At 35.0% G+C, this 15358-nt stretch overlaps 1 protein-coding gene and 1 long non-coding RNA gene across 4 annotated transcripts; one reads left to right on the top strand and one right to left on the bottom strand.

Moving 5' to 3' along the window:
• On the bottom strand, positions 1 to 4469 carry LOC147842323 (uncharacterized). The gene is made up of 2 exons (XR_015499325.1): positions 1220 to 4469; positions 1 to 1111 (listed from the first exon to the last, which is right to left on the bottom strand). It is a non-coding gene; the product is annotated as an uncharacterized LOC147842323 (long non-coding RNA).
• A 669-nt stretch (positions 4470 to 5138) lies between these two features.
• Positions 5139 to 13698, top strand: ndufv3 (NADH:ubiquinone oxidoreductase subunit V3). Of its 3 annotated transcripts, none has more exons than XM_087267650.1 (4): positions 5139 to 5193; positions 5449 to 5566; positions 8603 to 9817; positions 13380 to 13698. In XM_087267650.1, the coding sequence occupies exons 1-4, from the start codon at positions 5149 to 5151 to the stop codon at positions 13550 to 13552; spliced, it is 1551 nt and encodes a 516-aa protein (XP_087123776.1). In that variant the 5' UTR covers positions 5139 to 5148; the 3' UTR covers positions 13553 to 13698. The 3 variants fall into 3 exon arrangements, with proteins under 3 accessions (XP_087123776.1, XP_087123777.1, XP_087123778.1); XM_087267651.1 differs by having other exon boundaries at positions 5449 to 5560; XM_087267652.1 differs by having other exon boundaries at positions 5449 to 5554.
• The last annotated feature ends 1660 nt before the right edge of the window (positions 13699 to 15358 follow it).

Raw genomic sequence — 15358 nt, forward strand, 5'->3', positions numbered from 1 at the left:
GGGTGGTATGCTGACATAACTCTGGTACAGTGGCTCTTGATGCATTACAAAGGCTTGCTGTCTTAGTCACAGATGTGCCAGTGAGACGCACACCAACAATTTATCCTCTTTTGAGCTCTGAGATGTCACCATATGACATAATGTTGAGTGCATTGCAATATTTTAAGCAAAACTGTGCTAATAATACTCTGCTAATTAAACCTTCACGCTCTGGTGGAATGAAGATAAATGGGCTATATGCCGAAGCATTCCAATAAGACTTTTAATTTGCCAGTAACCTGGGTTAAGCGCTTCCGGTGAACTGTTTGCCATTGCAAAAACAGCGTGTTTAAGGTCTGTTTTCTTTAAAAATCAGCGATTTCCACTGGCTGAGAGATATCCGTTATAAAGTGGGTATCAGATTGTACAAGAAGCACTGCATTAAATTACATTTTCCCCCACCATGTCTTTAAAATATGAGCATTCATTTTACCCCAATTGTTTTTCAATGGAGCTTCTGCGCTAGCCTGCCAATTCTGACGCTTGAGCAACTAAATGAATGCCAGAGTCATGTGACTGATTGTATTTTAACTACTTTACAACATCAATGCTGGAAAAGGTATTGTTTAAAATGGAAAAAAAAAAAAACTAACAATAACAGGTAACTGAAAGTTTATCAGCATGGGAACAGCACTAGCTCGGCATATATCCTAATGAAGACTGGCTATCAGCCAAATTCAAATTCAAATCAAATATTGCCATTAAACCTCCAACACTAAATTCACCGCCAATTTAGTTTCATTTTACTTTTGCAATCCATATCAATTGGGTTTTTAACCATAAATGTCATTTCTACCATATGCTGTCTTTTCCACCTCAGGGGGCAGCGTGGTGGAAATTACATTTCAACAGTTTATTGTGAGAAAAAAAAATAGCCCCACTGATTAGCTTTGAATTAATAATAGCATTTCATGTATACAAAACACTCTTATTTACCTTAATTTTGTTTGGTTAAAAAAACACTTTTGCAGGTACAACATGTTTGGAAATGACATAGAATAAATGTTTTTCCTTATCAAGCAATATTTACCTAGTTTTTTTTTCATGTGTTGTTGATGAAAATTTTAATTCTCTCACTCTTCTGCTCTAATGTTACTATTCATTTTCATGGAAACCACCTAAACATTCTTTCACACAAACATTTCAAAGCAAAATTCCAGTGTTGTGGTGGAAATGACACTGATACTGTGTGACAGCTATTTTTTTATAATAAAATAATATTGATAATAGTCTCACATTAATAACTGTAAAATATTTAACCTATTTAACTAGTGCTTTTTTATGATACATTAATAGTTACCAAATAAATAAATTTCATCGTTGAAGTTTAAAACTAGGTGTGCGACAAGGCGAAAACAGTGATTTTGACAAGTAGGTTGACTAATATGAAAAAAAATAATAGAAATTTAGTATATTTTTAAGAAGTAGGTTTTATTGTTAGTTTGACAAAGAAAAGGGAATTTGAACAAAATAATACACATTTTTAGATATATGATTAAAGACATAAAAGTGCCTGCAGTTGAAGAATTACCCGCTTAGAGCTGAGAAAGAAGGGCTCTGCACTGCTAAACATTTGTGTTCTTTTCATTTGTCTATCAAGACAATGCCAGAAATCTGATTATTCATGATGATATGCCTGCATTACACCACCAGAAGCAGACAATTCATGGTTTTCCACAATATTTGGACTGCCAGGCATAATAACTGGCTGATTCATATGACTGTGCCTCTTGTGTTGGTAATAATTTTTATTTTTATTTTTATCTTATTTTTTTAAGTCAATCATCTAATAGACAAAACCTTAAATGCAAATAAGCAAATCTACTTCTCTTCCACCTACCCTAAAAGTAAATTCATGATAATTAAATTTGTAAAATAAATAAATGAATAAATGTTTGAGTCCTAGAAATATGTATTTGTGACTAATACAAATACATAAATAAGCTTGCTAAAATGTCAGGATTATAAGTTACTTTTAAAGAAATAGCCTTTTGCAATCTTAATCTTAAACAAATATGAAAAATAACATAACATACTTTCTTTAAAAAGTAACATGTTTAGTTCTCGTAACAATACTTACAATAGTAGGCTAATATATATGTAACTTTTAAAAGTAACTTTACCCTAAATTGATTATGTAAGAAAGCCAATTCTCAATTAATCCGTTTTATTTGATGTATGCAACATATGTTATAATTCATTTACTTTGATTCCATATTTGCAGATACACGTCTTCCTTTCTTCTTAGTAAGTGGGGCAAAGGCTAAAATATTTTTCTCCCATGTGGGGGCGCTCAATGCTGTATTTTATGACCTTGCAATAATAATGGAAAAAGACTGTGTGTAACAGTCCCTGTGCTGTCTTTGTGTGTTTTCTATTTAGCTCTCGTGTTTTCATTTACCACATCCTCATTTTCCTTAGTTATCCTTGTTTAGTTGTCTTGGTTGTTGTCTCGTTAAGCCTACTGTCTTAATCTCTCGTGGTCAGTTGTTTTTATGGTTACTCCCGCGAGGTCTCTTCCTCTATGTGTGTGTTCCTGGTATTCTGTTTCTCTGGACTGTTTAATAAACCAATTTGAATGCATTTGCATCCTCAACTTAAGAACTCCTGAACTTATTCACAGTATTTTCTAATATGTTTTTCTTTTTGGCAAAGTCATTTTTTTTTTTTACTTGAATAAAGCAGTTTTTTTTTAAACAATTTTAAAGGTCAATATTTTTAGCCCTTTTAAGAAACATATATTCTTTAATTGCCTGGAGCTCCACAGAGTCAATATACATGGTCAGGCTGCTAAACCTTTAATTACGCATGCCAATGCCAAAGCTAGTTTTAAGTTTGTGCCAGCAGTGAAAATCTGTAGACAAGGAGTCCATCTTCACTGTCTTTCCGACGATTGGGAGAGTTACAGTGTGGAGAAGCCCCAAAGAAGTGTATACCACCTGTTGCATGCCCAGAGTCAAGCTTTGAAGGGTTTATCAGTGATGGTTTTAGGCTGTAATATCATGACATTCCCTAGGTATGAAAATTTGTGCTAGATGGTGGTGATATACTGCCAAGGACTACAGAACCATTCTGGAGGACCATGTGCACCCAGTGGTTCTAACAGTGTATTCTGAAGGCATTGCCATTTATCAGGATGATAATGCACCAATAAACACAGCTAGACTGGAGACAGTTGTTTAATGAACATGGAAGTGAGATTGAATATCTTCCATGGCCTGCACAGTCACCAGACCTAAATAATATTGAGCCACTTTAGGGGGTTTTGGAGATGTGAATCAGGAAAATTTTTCCTCCACCAGCATCATGTAGTGACCTGACCACTATTCTGCAAAAAGAATAGCTCAAAATCCCTCTGACCACTGTGCACTGAAATGTCATTCTAAAGATGAATTGATTCTGTATTGGCTACAGCACTACACTATACTAATCAATTATTGGGGTCCAATTGAAGTACTGAAAACCAGACAATTCAGTTTCATTGTCCGATGTAGCATATACTAATAGTACATAACAAACTGAAAAAACAGTTCTATGATCTATGATTCTATAATATAAAGGTCACCGTAAATTACCACATTTAATTATTTGCTTTGTACTGTTTTTTAAAAAAGTCTTTTTAATTTTGTTATAACTTTAGCATATTGTTTACACATGTCTGTGATATATTCATTCATTCATTTTTTTTTTCAACTTGGTCCCTTTATTTACCTGGGGTCGCCACAGCGGAATGAACCACCAACTTATCCAGCACGTTTTTACGCAGTGGATGTCCTTCAAGCCGGGAAACATCCACACACACACTCATTCTGGGAAACATCCACACAGAGGCTTGAACCAGTGACCTTCTTGCTGTGAGTTGACAGCACTACCTACTGCGCCACTGCATCGCCCCCACAGTGATATATTGTTTGCTGATTTTATTGACATTGATGGTGGTACCCTGGACAGTGTTATCAGTCTATTCTGATTGAAACTGCTAAATTTAAACGGTTACTCAGAAAAGTGTTGACGTCAAAGTCTACCATAAGGTAAGGTAAGGTAAGCGGTTTTAACAGTTTAACAGAACAAAACTCTGCTGTAAATTATGTTCACAATAGCAATAAATAACTGAATTTAGCAATTTGTAAGTGCTTATTAACATTCTTCTGTTAACACAGAAGAGGATATTTAGAAAAATGTTGGAAACCACTGATGTCTATATTTGTTTTTCTGACTAGTCAATGGTTACAGGTTTCTAACATTCATCTTTTGTGTGTAGCAGAATGAAAACTATTAAATTATGGGAGTTCTTGGAGGAAAGTAAATGTATATTTTATTTTTGGATGAAGTATCTCTTAAGGCAGTTAATGTAATTGTGTAGGTCAGTAGTGGAATTCATGCTGAGATTCTAAACAATTCCTCAACCAATCCTAAATCTTTCTATTACTAGAAACAACATAAATAATAATAATAATAATTCAAAGACATGCAAATGACATACATTTCTGAATTACATTTCAGATATATGCAAAATAACTTTGTAAAAATACCTAAAAAGTTCAGTTGGAAATTAACTCTTTACTGTATACTACTATATTTGTATCTTTACATATCATACCATTAAAACATTATTGAGAGTCCATATATGAATGGAAACTCAACTATTCATTTATTCACTCATTTTCTTTTCGACTTAGTCTATTAATCTGGGGTCGCCACAGCGAAATGAACCGCCAACTTGGAAAATTAACTATAATCCCTTTAAATTAAACAAGGTTTAGAATTATTCCTTCTACATTTATGAATAGATAATGTAGGTGGGTCTTCTTGTACAAAAACGGCAAATATTGTCAACATCCAATAATTTAGACAAAGCTTCTTTAAATGTTTAAGTGTTTTAGATGGGATTTAGAATGTAACATTTAAAAGCGATTGACGGGGTCGCTACCAAGTGCAATATTTTTAAACTTGCCGAATAAAAAAGAACCTTCCAGCAGTCACATATGTGCCGTTGTCATTCTGGGATTTCTAAAGTTGACACCAGTCAACGGCGCGGCGCTGAGCGGAACGTCACTACTAGCAACCAAGTTAATTTTTCCACACGGACAATAATAACAGCAGAACAAAATGGCCATGTCCCTGCTCAGGTTAGGTCGACTTGGATCTGTCAAGGTAATGGTGGATTAAATGACTCTTTTTCAACGAAAACAATTTACTATGTAAATGTGATGCATACAAGTTTCTTTCGATTTAATCTTTGATGATGACAGGTTAAATCGGGAGTTTTGTCAAATTCATTCACTGTCAGCGAGACGATTAGCAGATACATAACTTGGTGTTTAATAATTACATACTACTTAGCGTAGGTTTATATTTATCGCACAAATATTAATCATTTGTATTAATATGTCTTATGTGTTGCTACAGTGTCTCTTGCGTGGAGGCTGGAGCCCACCAAAAACCCAGTTTGCTGCAGCTCTGTGCACTAAAGCGGACGTCCCACCGAAAACACCGAAAAAGGGAAAGGCTTCAAGTAAGAGTAAGAGTAAGGGCATGCTTTTTAATCATTATCTACCATCTTCATCAAGCTTGAATGTTTTGTGTGCGTTATGTTAACACGCTGTATTATTCTCACTCACGATACAGCATGATTGGACGTTTATTCACTGTATTATTTTAGTCATTTTGCATCTGCTTTCTTGCTTCGCTTCTGCTGTTCCAATACACTTAAAGTATTTGCACTTGAGCACTGGACTGCGTGCATGACAGATTTTCTGTATTTGAAGTGTGTTTAAGTGAGTGAACACAACTTCTGATTGCCTCTCTCCCAATACCCACACATGAGCACTTGACCACAATTGAGAGCATGTGCAGATGACAGGAAGTAAGTGTACAATGCAATTTTTTGTCATTATTTTAGCCCAGCTCTTTTTCTTCAATGCACCCTGTATTTATTTAAACTTTGAGCAGCATTTGAGATTTTTACCATTATTTGGTAAAATAAAAAATGAAAGTACATTCTCACACACAAATATATATGTATATTATGTGTGTATGTGGTTTAATGTAACAAAAGACATTTTGTTTAATTATTATGGTGCTTGTTACTGAAGATAAAAGAAGTTTCACTTTTTTTTTTACAAAATACATGTTTAATTAATTACCAAATATTACCATCTAAATATTTAACCTAAGGTGGAAATTGTATTTCAGATTTTGAAGCACATCTTACTGAGCACTAGTGGTATTTCATCTCGCAACAATTCAGAACTTTTTAATTTAGTGGCTAAAAGTATACATTTGTAATATCTCATTTGTAAATATTAGTATACTGATTTCTCATCCCCAATGATCGTGGGGTTTGGGGGCCATGCCTCCATTTAAAAGTCATACATTTTCTTAAGATGAAAATCACATGAATTAGCCAATTTTTCAACTATATGTAAATTAGGTATGTTTCCACGTGATATCAAGCTAGGTATTCATGCTGTAAGATTAGCTTTAAATTCCATTCCTGTTATGCATGTGTGTGCACTCTCAAGTGGTCAATTTGTCTATTGTGGATATTGGACAGCCGCTAAGCCTTTGAATGCCTTGATCTTTTCAACATCATTTTCTTAAAGTGTTAGAATGTCTGGTATCAGTTATATGACATGGTGTAAAAACTACACATTTTAGATGTTTATAGATCCTAGAGCTTTTATAAAGACATCTCTGATCTCAAATTAAAGGGATACAATTCATCATCACCTAACAACCGGCTGAGTATGTACAATAGTAAGCCCATGTTATGCTGCCTGGTTTGTAGGGATTGCAAGACTGTCATCGGTTAAAAGGATTTCTCACTGCTTTTACTGTTCAATTATTTTATTATTTGAAATGCATTCATTTGGAAGTAATAGTGGCTTTACTTGTTGTGGGGCACTGAAGGCAAGACAAAATTTGCTACTGTCAGTCATTAGTCATCATAATTTAGAGCGAGGAACAGTATTGTGCACAATTCAATGTATAAAGTATATAGTTTCATTAAAAAGTTTGTGGTCGGTAATATTTTTGAGGTTATTAAAAGACTGCTGCACCTCTTTGAAATACTCAGTTAAAATAATTAGTAAATGACCACAAATTCACAATATTACAAATTACAGTAGATGTTTTTGGATTTTTTAGTAGATCTTTAAAAATGTCATTTTATTTCTTCAGAGATGGCTTTTCACAGCTTGTGATCGTTTAGAAATAATCAAATGCTGATTTAATGCTGAATGAAAAAATATTATTATTATCATCCAATTATCATTGTCATAATCAAATATGATACGTAATGTTTTTTAAGAAGTGGGGCGAAGCAGTGGCGCAGTAGGTAGTGCTGTCGCCTCACAGCAAGAAGGTCGCTGGTTCGAACCTCGGCTCAGTTGGCATTTCTGTGAGGAGTTTGCATGTTCTTCCTGCGTTCGCGTGGGTTTCCTCCGAGTGCTCCGGTTTTCCCCACAGTCCAAAGACATGCTGCAGGTGAATTGGGTAGGCTAAATTGTCCGTAGTGTATGAGGGTGACAGGCCCAGACAAAAGGCCGGCCGGAATGTGTAAAAAAGTTGTTATCATATGGACAAGTCTAAAATGGCTTGTTCCAAAGAGCCGTCCCCACAACCATACGGGACTAGGGCCAAAGAAGAAGAAGAATGTTTTTTTAAGAAGCATTGATTATTTTTCAGGTTTTTAAAATGAATATAATGGTCAAAAAAAGAAAATAATTTTTCATAGCATTAGAAATGTTTGCATATAAGTATGTATGTAGCATAGATTCAATCATGAATTACAGAGATTAGCTTATTATAAACATTAAATTATTGTTCTTACATATTCATGTTATTTAACTAGACGTTGCAAAATGTATGTTTGCCCAGTTAGCATGTAAGATTCCATTAAGAAAACAGATTTTTATCTTTTTAAACTTGCAAACATTCTTAAAAAATAATCTTGCATTTCTTGTTTTAGATAAAAAAAGCTACCTGGGAGGTTGCACAAAGCTGGCTGATAAATGGACCTACTTTCTTTATAAAGTGACTTTGACTGAGTGTCTGAAGGTTTTTCAAAGTGTTTGCTGGGTTTAGTAATTGCATTTAAAAAAGAGGGTTTCTTAAAGGAACACTAACATTTTTTGGAAATGGACTGATTTTTTATAAGTTACCCAGAGTTAAACAGTTGTGTTTTATCATTTTTTAATCTATTCAATCTTATGTTATGAGTACTTATCGCTTAGGTCATTGAATTGGAATGGACCATTAGCTTCTTACTCAAAAATGTCAAAAAAGTGCTACGCTGTGTAATATAATTGCACTTGCTGCAGCCATATACAAAGTTCCTTGATTATGTTGCCAGAATGAGAGTTTAGTTCCTTGCCATAACCTAGAAAATATCAACTTTTTCTTTTTTCTGCCATAATACATAATTTAACTACAGGATAGTCAAGATTTAAATAGGACAATTATTAGTATTCTTCCTTTAAAATTTTGAGCGAGGTGCTACTTTAAATGCAATAAACTGTTAAAACAATCTCATGTCTTATCCCATTTGCCATTTCTTCAGCCATAGAGGCAGATGAGAGGGCATCTCTTCTAGCCTACAAGCCTGCAGTTGCCTTCCCTTCTAAACTGGTTGCCACAGGATTTCTTTCCAAAGATGTAGCATTAGGTGAATCTGAAACTGCTAAGGCTGCTTTTAAAACTCCTGCAAATGAGAAGACAACTGACAGTCCTCCAGCCGATACGGCAGCAGCTGATGTTGCTGTAGAAGAGCCAAAGATCACTGAAATCCCAACTACTGGTAAAGCGCCTACAGAAGGTGAAAGAAGTAAGGCCTTGGATCCTGACTCAGAAGCTAAGAAAGATGATGAAGATACCTCGTCCTCATCCTCATCCTCCAGTGACTCTGATTCAGACTCTGATGATGAGGAACCTAAGACTGAACCACCACAACAGACTGGTGAGAAAGCAGAGAAGAAGGATTCCAGTGTGGCAAATGAACAAGTTGATCTTGCAGACAAGAAAGCAAAGCCTGTATCTGCCTCGTTTAAAGAAGAATGTGTTGAAACTGTGAAATCGACACCAGAAGTGCTTGCACCAAGTGCTAAACCAGTTGGATCAGCAGAGACCCTTGTTGATCCTGCTCCTATAGTGTCTTCCTCAGCAACTCACACAATTTCTGCTCCTTCTCCTAAAGTGTCTTCCTCAGCAACTGAAGCAATTTCTGCTTCTTCTCCTAAAGTGTCTTCCTCAGCAACTAAAGCAATTCCTGATCCTGCTCCTAAAGTGTCTTCCTCAGCAACTGAAGCAATTCCTGATGCTGCTCCTAAAGTGTCTTCCTCAGCAACTGAAGCAATTCCTGATGCTGCTCCTAAAGTGTCTTCCTCAGAAACTGAAACAATTCATGATCCTGCTTTTAAAGTTTCTTCCTCAGCAACTCAAGCAATTCCTGAAGCTCCAGGAGAATCTCTGAATGTTGGCACTCCTGATATTATAGCAGATATCCCAGCAACAGAAGTTAAAACTGTTCCTACAGAGGAATCAATAATCAAAGCAGAAGAGGCTGCCAGTGTTGTCCCAGAAGTCTCTACAAAAGCTAGTCATTTAGCTAGTCCTCCTAAGGCTCCTGGAGATGTTGCACCTAAATCTGAGGATCTCTCGGCCAAAGCTGAGGCAGGAGCACCGTCAGCCCCTTCAGAAGAGCTGGTAGACCCTGCACCTGCAGCTGCTGATGCTGTCGAGGCACTGGCTCAGACAGATGTTGTGGAAACACCTGAGGGTACACCACACTTCTTCACTCAGTTTCTTTCTCTGGATTTGACACATCACAGAAACACATTTCTCATTTTATTCTGCACTAATATACTTTTATGGCTACAGTGGGATTGCTGTTACGCTAAAGGCCCTGATATACTCATAGTGAGGTTCTTTTCATTCTTGATTTAAATGAACACTTCAGCTTTTTTTTTTTTTGCTTTTTTTTTTGTGAAAGGCTCATTTTACAAGACCAATAGAGTTAAAGTTAGAGTTTTTCCATTTTTGAATCCATTGAAAAAAAGTAGTTTTAGCTTAGCTTGCCATAGATCATTGAAATTAATCATTTAATTAAATAAAAAATTTGAGATAATTTTCCTATTGAAAGCTTGAGTCTTCTGTTGTACAGTGTGTTACAACAATGCACTGTTATGGCTCATTTCCAGCAAGCGGTATGGTATGGTATTGTACAATTCTGGGATGGGTAACCCTGATTAGGCCTTCATTTCCACTAATAGTACCCCTACTTTGTAAGTGTGGTGAATACCACAAATACCGATCCATCTTATGCAATAAAAACGTCATAAACAACAATAGAGGACATGCATGGACATTCTTCCCTCTGCAAACATTCATCACTATTGAAACCTCCAGGGTCTGCACCTCTGGGGTCTGTACCTCCGGGGTCGACCATGGTTCATTTGTAACCAAATTAGCATTATGCAGTGAGTCTAGCTCCACTATTTAAGTTCTTTACTATTGTGCTATGTACCCTTACAAAAGTGGTAAGGTACAGTTCGCTAATTTTGTAACAATGACTTCTATTTGTACTTCTGAAAGTGAAAATAGAAACAATTGCACACTGTACTGTACTGTACTGAACCACATCGCTTATTGGAAATGAGCCATTAGCGAACATCCCCTTCAGTAATTAAACACACTGCAAAGGTGTTTCCTGCAAAGGAATATGCTTAGGCATATGCTTAGCTCTGCAATTCAGGACTACAATCAAATATTTTTTAATACAACTTCTTACAATAGATTTCTTTTAGGTAAGCATCTTTACATTATTTTATTCAATTTAAGTTTATTAGTGTAGCGTTTTTCACAATAATAATTGTTTTAAAGCAGCTTTAAATAAGGTGCACATTATTACATATACTGGAAGACCATATCAGTGACTCTTTGTTAAAATTGCATATTTAGATTTAACAAGATTAACTTAAGTCTCTCTGAACTGAACCGAAGAAATGAAAGAGAATTGCCATGTCAAAGAAGGCAGAAACCCAAGCGTCATGCATACCTTTTACAAAATCACACAAACCAACAGTAGGTAGTTGATTATCATCTGGAACATCCATCCATTATTGGCATTCAGTTTCCAACTCTTGAAATGAACTTTTGGTCTGTTTTTGTTTGAAATAAAATAATATGTTTTCTCAAAGTATATCAGGGCTTTAAGGCTTTTGCGCAGATGGCTTTTGCAACTTTTTACATTAATTGTGCTTCTTATTCTTTAATTTATTAACTGTCACATAGTTTAAATTTTGCATGACATCTTTTCGAGAATTATTTCTTCTAACTAGTTTGAATGTTTCACTGGTTGTGGGTTGAAATGGCTTCAATTCTTAATTCACTACTTGCTTATCCTTCGTGCATTGTGAAATTCCTTAGGCATAACACATTACAACATAGCTGCAGATCTAAATTGAAGCTAACCAAACTTGTTTTCCAAACTAATAATAGATGCGTAAATTGTGCTCTGCAATCCTCGAACTCTAAAGGGGCATTTACACATACAGCAATAAACAAGTACAAACTAACCATTCATAACATTAGCAAACATGCAGTGGTCATCATAGTCCGTGATGAAACAAAATTTGTTTGTCAGTCTAAATTTGATGGATTTACATTTTTATAATTGAAGATGAAATGATGGATTGTCAAAAGCAATGTCACTTCAATAACAGCAATGCTAACACTCCAGTAGTAAATCTGCAGTATGTGTGAAAGCCTTTAAGAACACTGGAGCGGTAGAAAGATTTTGCTTTCATTTTCTTTACTTAAAAATCACCTCAATTAACAAATCCTATTTTTAAGTAGTTGATTATAACATTTATTAATTTTGACCAGCTTTATTTACAGTTATAAATGTAATGCAATCCTCAACATGTCGGCTGGCTTGGATTAGCAGGAGTTGAGCAAATGTGCTCAGAATTTGTTTAGTTCAATTTACCCCTCCATGAATGTAGCACTTTTTTTTCTTGCTGTTTTTGGTGCCTTTCTGTTTTATTTAATTCTTGGGCAATTTAAGCACTTTTCTCAACCTGCCACTCTTTCTGCCATTGTGTATGAACATCTTCCCTTCCAGGGCTGATTTTATTTTTTGTTTGATGAACACATTTTTTGTTTTGTGAATTAGTATTGTTTATATGATCATGCAAAGAAAAAAAATGCAATCATGTGAGATGTTTAATTAACCACTTTATGCATTTTTAGGTACTTTTTGGTGTTATAGTATCGTAAAACTGAGTGTGATTGCAGAGTAATGTTGAATGATCCTTATTTTATAAACATCTGGTACTTTTTTTACTGGGGTTGTAGGATGTGTAATGGAAAATTACAAAGTAATTAAAGTTAAGGTGAGAGAAGCTGTCAGACGGCTGTCTAGGTAAAACGCTGGAGGCCATTCGTTCCTTTTTTGATTAAAAGACCACCTGGGGATTGGAAGTGATTACTGTAACACCATGAAAGGTGTGATATTTCCATTCAGAATTGCTTTTGAAAAGCAAGAGATTATGCTTTAACAGGAAGACTGTCCTACAGTTCTCTGAAGGGATAGTTCACCCAAAATTGAAAATGTGCTCATGCTTTGAGTTTTATTCTTTTGAGCACTAAAGAAGATGAAACCTGTAACCATTGACGTCCATAGTAGGAAAAACAAATCAATGGTTACGGGTTTCCAACATTCTTCAAAATATCTTCTTTTTTGTTCAACATAAGAAAGTAAGTAAATCAGGCTTGGAACAAGAAAAGGGCGAGTAAATGATGATCAAATTTTCAGTTTTTGGTGAACTATCCTTTTAAGACCCTTACATGCTGAGCATGATCTGATAAAGCAAAGCGAATCTCCGACAAATGGTGGCTTCATGACAGACGTGAAATGATTGTATGCATTTGGTCAATTCACACCTGCACTATAGAATCGCATATTATCTAGCATAATTAAGACTTAAAGCAAACATCAATGCAGTTGGCATATTTGCTAAACATTTATTAAATGTTTTTAGGTTGCTTTGATTGTATTTTATCAGATTGCATTAAGACTCTTCCTTATTATTTAGTGTTTTTCCCCCTCTTGATTTGTGTGTTTTTAAACAACGCCCAAAATATGAACCCATTCATCAACAACAGGCTTTCATGAAACCATCACCACTGTCTTATTTATTCATTTTCTTTCAACTTAGTCCGTTTATTCATCAGGGGTCGCCAAAGCGGAATAAACCACCTGTGCTGTCTTATGCATGTAATAATTATTCCCCAGTTTTGAATGTCTTGACGTTAATGTCTTACATTAATTTCCTCAGAACAAGCCCCAGAGAAAGCCCCAGAGCCGGAGCCTGAACCCTTCGACAACACCACCTACAAGAACCTGCAGCACCATAACTACAACATGTACACCTTCACTGATATGGATGTAGAGATGGCCAAATACCGTCTGCCCCAACCTTCCTCTGGCCGACCCTCACCTCAACACTGAGCCTTTACTGCATGGCCTGTGTACATTTTGTCCACAACCCTGTTTATTCATCATGTTCCTTTGTTCTCACAATGAATTGCTGACAAATCTCAAGCTTTATGGTAAAACTCTGCAAATAGTGTATTAAAACAGATGATCTAACTTAATCAGAGTGGTGTGGATTTGTATTTTTGCCTTATTGTTTAGTTATTTTACACTTTATTGTTTCAATCCTTTGAGACCATTGTTTATCTACAAAATACAAATGAAGACATTTTTAAGATGATATATGTGAGCTCTCTCATCCTACATAGGCATCATAGAGTTGTATTTGAAATCAGGACAAGCAAACAAAAACAATGTCAAAACATTTCATTTAACTTCAGTGTTACAGCTGTAATCATATGAAGCTCCAAGAGGATTTTAAACGGTGCAGAAAACTAAACAACTTATTTTTTTCACCAATGTCTCTACTAATTCAGTATGTTTTTACTTGTGCAGTACAATGTATTGCCAGTAAACACACAGTCTGATGTCAAATACATTAATTAACAAAGTTTATTTTATCGACCACAAAAGTGTTTTTTAGCTTTGTATGTTTACAGTTGAACCACTAAAGTCACATGAATTTTTTGACAATTCTTGGTTTCTTTTCTGAACGTCTAAAAATTTCTGGACAATTGCTGTCTGGAACAGTGTTGGGGAAAAGTTACTTCAGAAAGTAATTCATTACAATATTGAGTTACTTCCCAAAAAAGTAACTATTTGTGTTACTTAGTTACTTTTTATGGCAAGTAATGTGTTATGTTACTTTTGCCTGACTTTTTCTAACCTGGCTGAGGCTTGATCTCTTTTAGAACTTGCAGGGGTTTTTATCTTCTTCTTTTTTGTTTTAATAGAGGAGCTCTGCGATTAACAACACCTTCATTTACATTTAAAAACATATAACAAATTAATGTAGGATAATGCTATCTAGAGCTATACATGGCATATGTACAGATTATTGAAAGTTTAAAGCAATATTAAGAATATTTCCATCACAGAAAAGTAAGGCTCTGCCTTTTCATTTCTTTCTGTTCCTACGTTCTCTCATTGTGTGAGGGATTTAGAGTGACTGTTCATTTTAAATCAGTAATTTATTTTTTAAAAGTGAATCAACTAAACCAAAAAAATAACTTGCGTCACAGTTTTATTAAAGTAGTTCAAATATTAATGCATTAGTTACTTTACTCGTAATATTATTACGCAACTTATGTTACTTGCGTTACCCTCAATACTGTTCTGGAGGATGAGAGAGCTCTCGGATTTCATCTAAAATATCTTAATTTGTTTTACAAAGATGAATGATGGTCTCAAGGGATTAAAAGAAAGTTAGGTGGAGCAATTAATGACAGAACTTTCATTTTTGGGTTAACTAATGCCTAAAGGAAAGAAGTGTGCTTCTAATTGACAAATGGTTGAAATGTTAGGCTATATTTATTAACTCATTTTAATTAGGAATCTGTCATGAATATTTCCTCCATATCTTATATCCTCAAAATAATTGAGGAATCAAGTGTTATTTTTTATTGTGGCAATTGCAAAGCCCTTAAAAACAATGTACAAGTGATATTAAAAATGAAGACACAATGAAAAGAAGTGTTACAAATCTGCCCATTATTCTACTCAAAAGGCCAGTCTTCAGTTGTTATGTTCCTGTCTATTATTTTTCAATTTATTAATCTATATATTTGTGTTTCTGTATGTCGATATCTGAGTTAGATATCTGTGTGTCCTAGCTAGAAAACAAATTCTGCTGAGCCCTGCTCTAGTAATTAGTTAGGAATG

The sequence above is a fragment of the Danio rerio genome, chromosome 9, assembly GCF_052040795.2.
Source record: "Danio rerio strain M-AB ecotype USA chromosome 9, GRCz13ab, whole genome shotgun sequence".
NCBI lineage: Eukaryota > Metazoa > Chordata > Actinopteri > Cypriniformes > Danionidae > Danio > Danio rerio.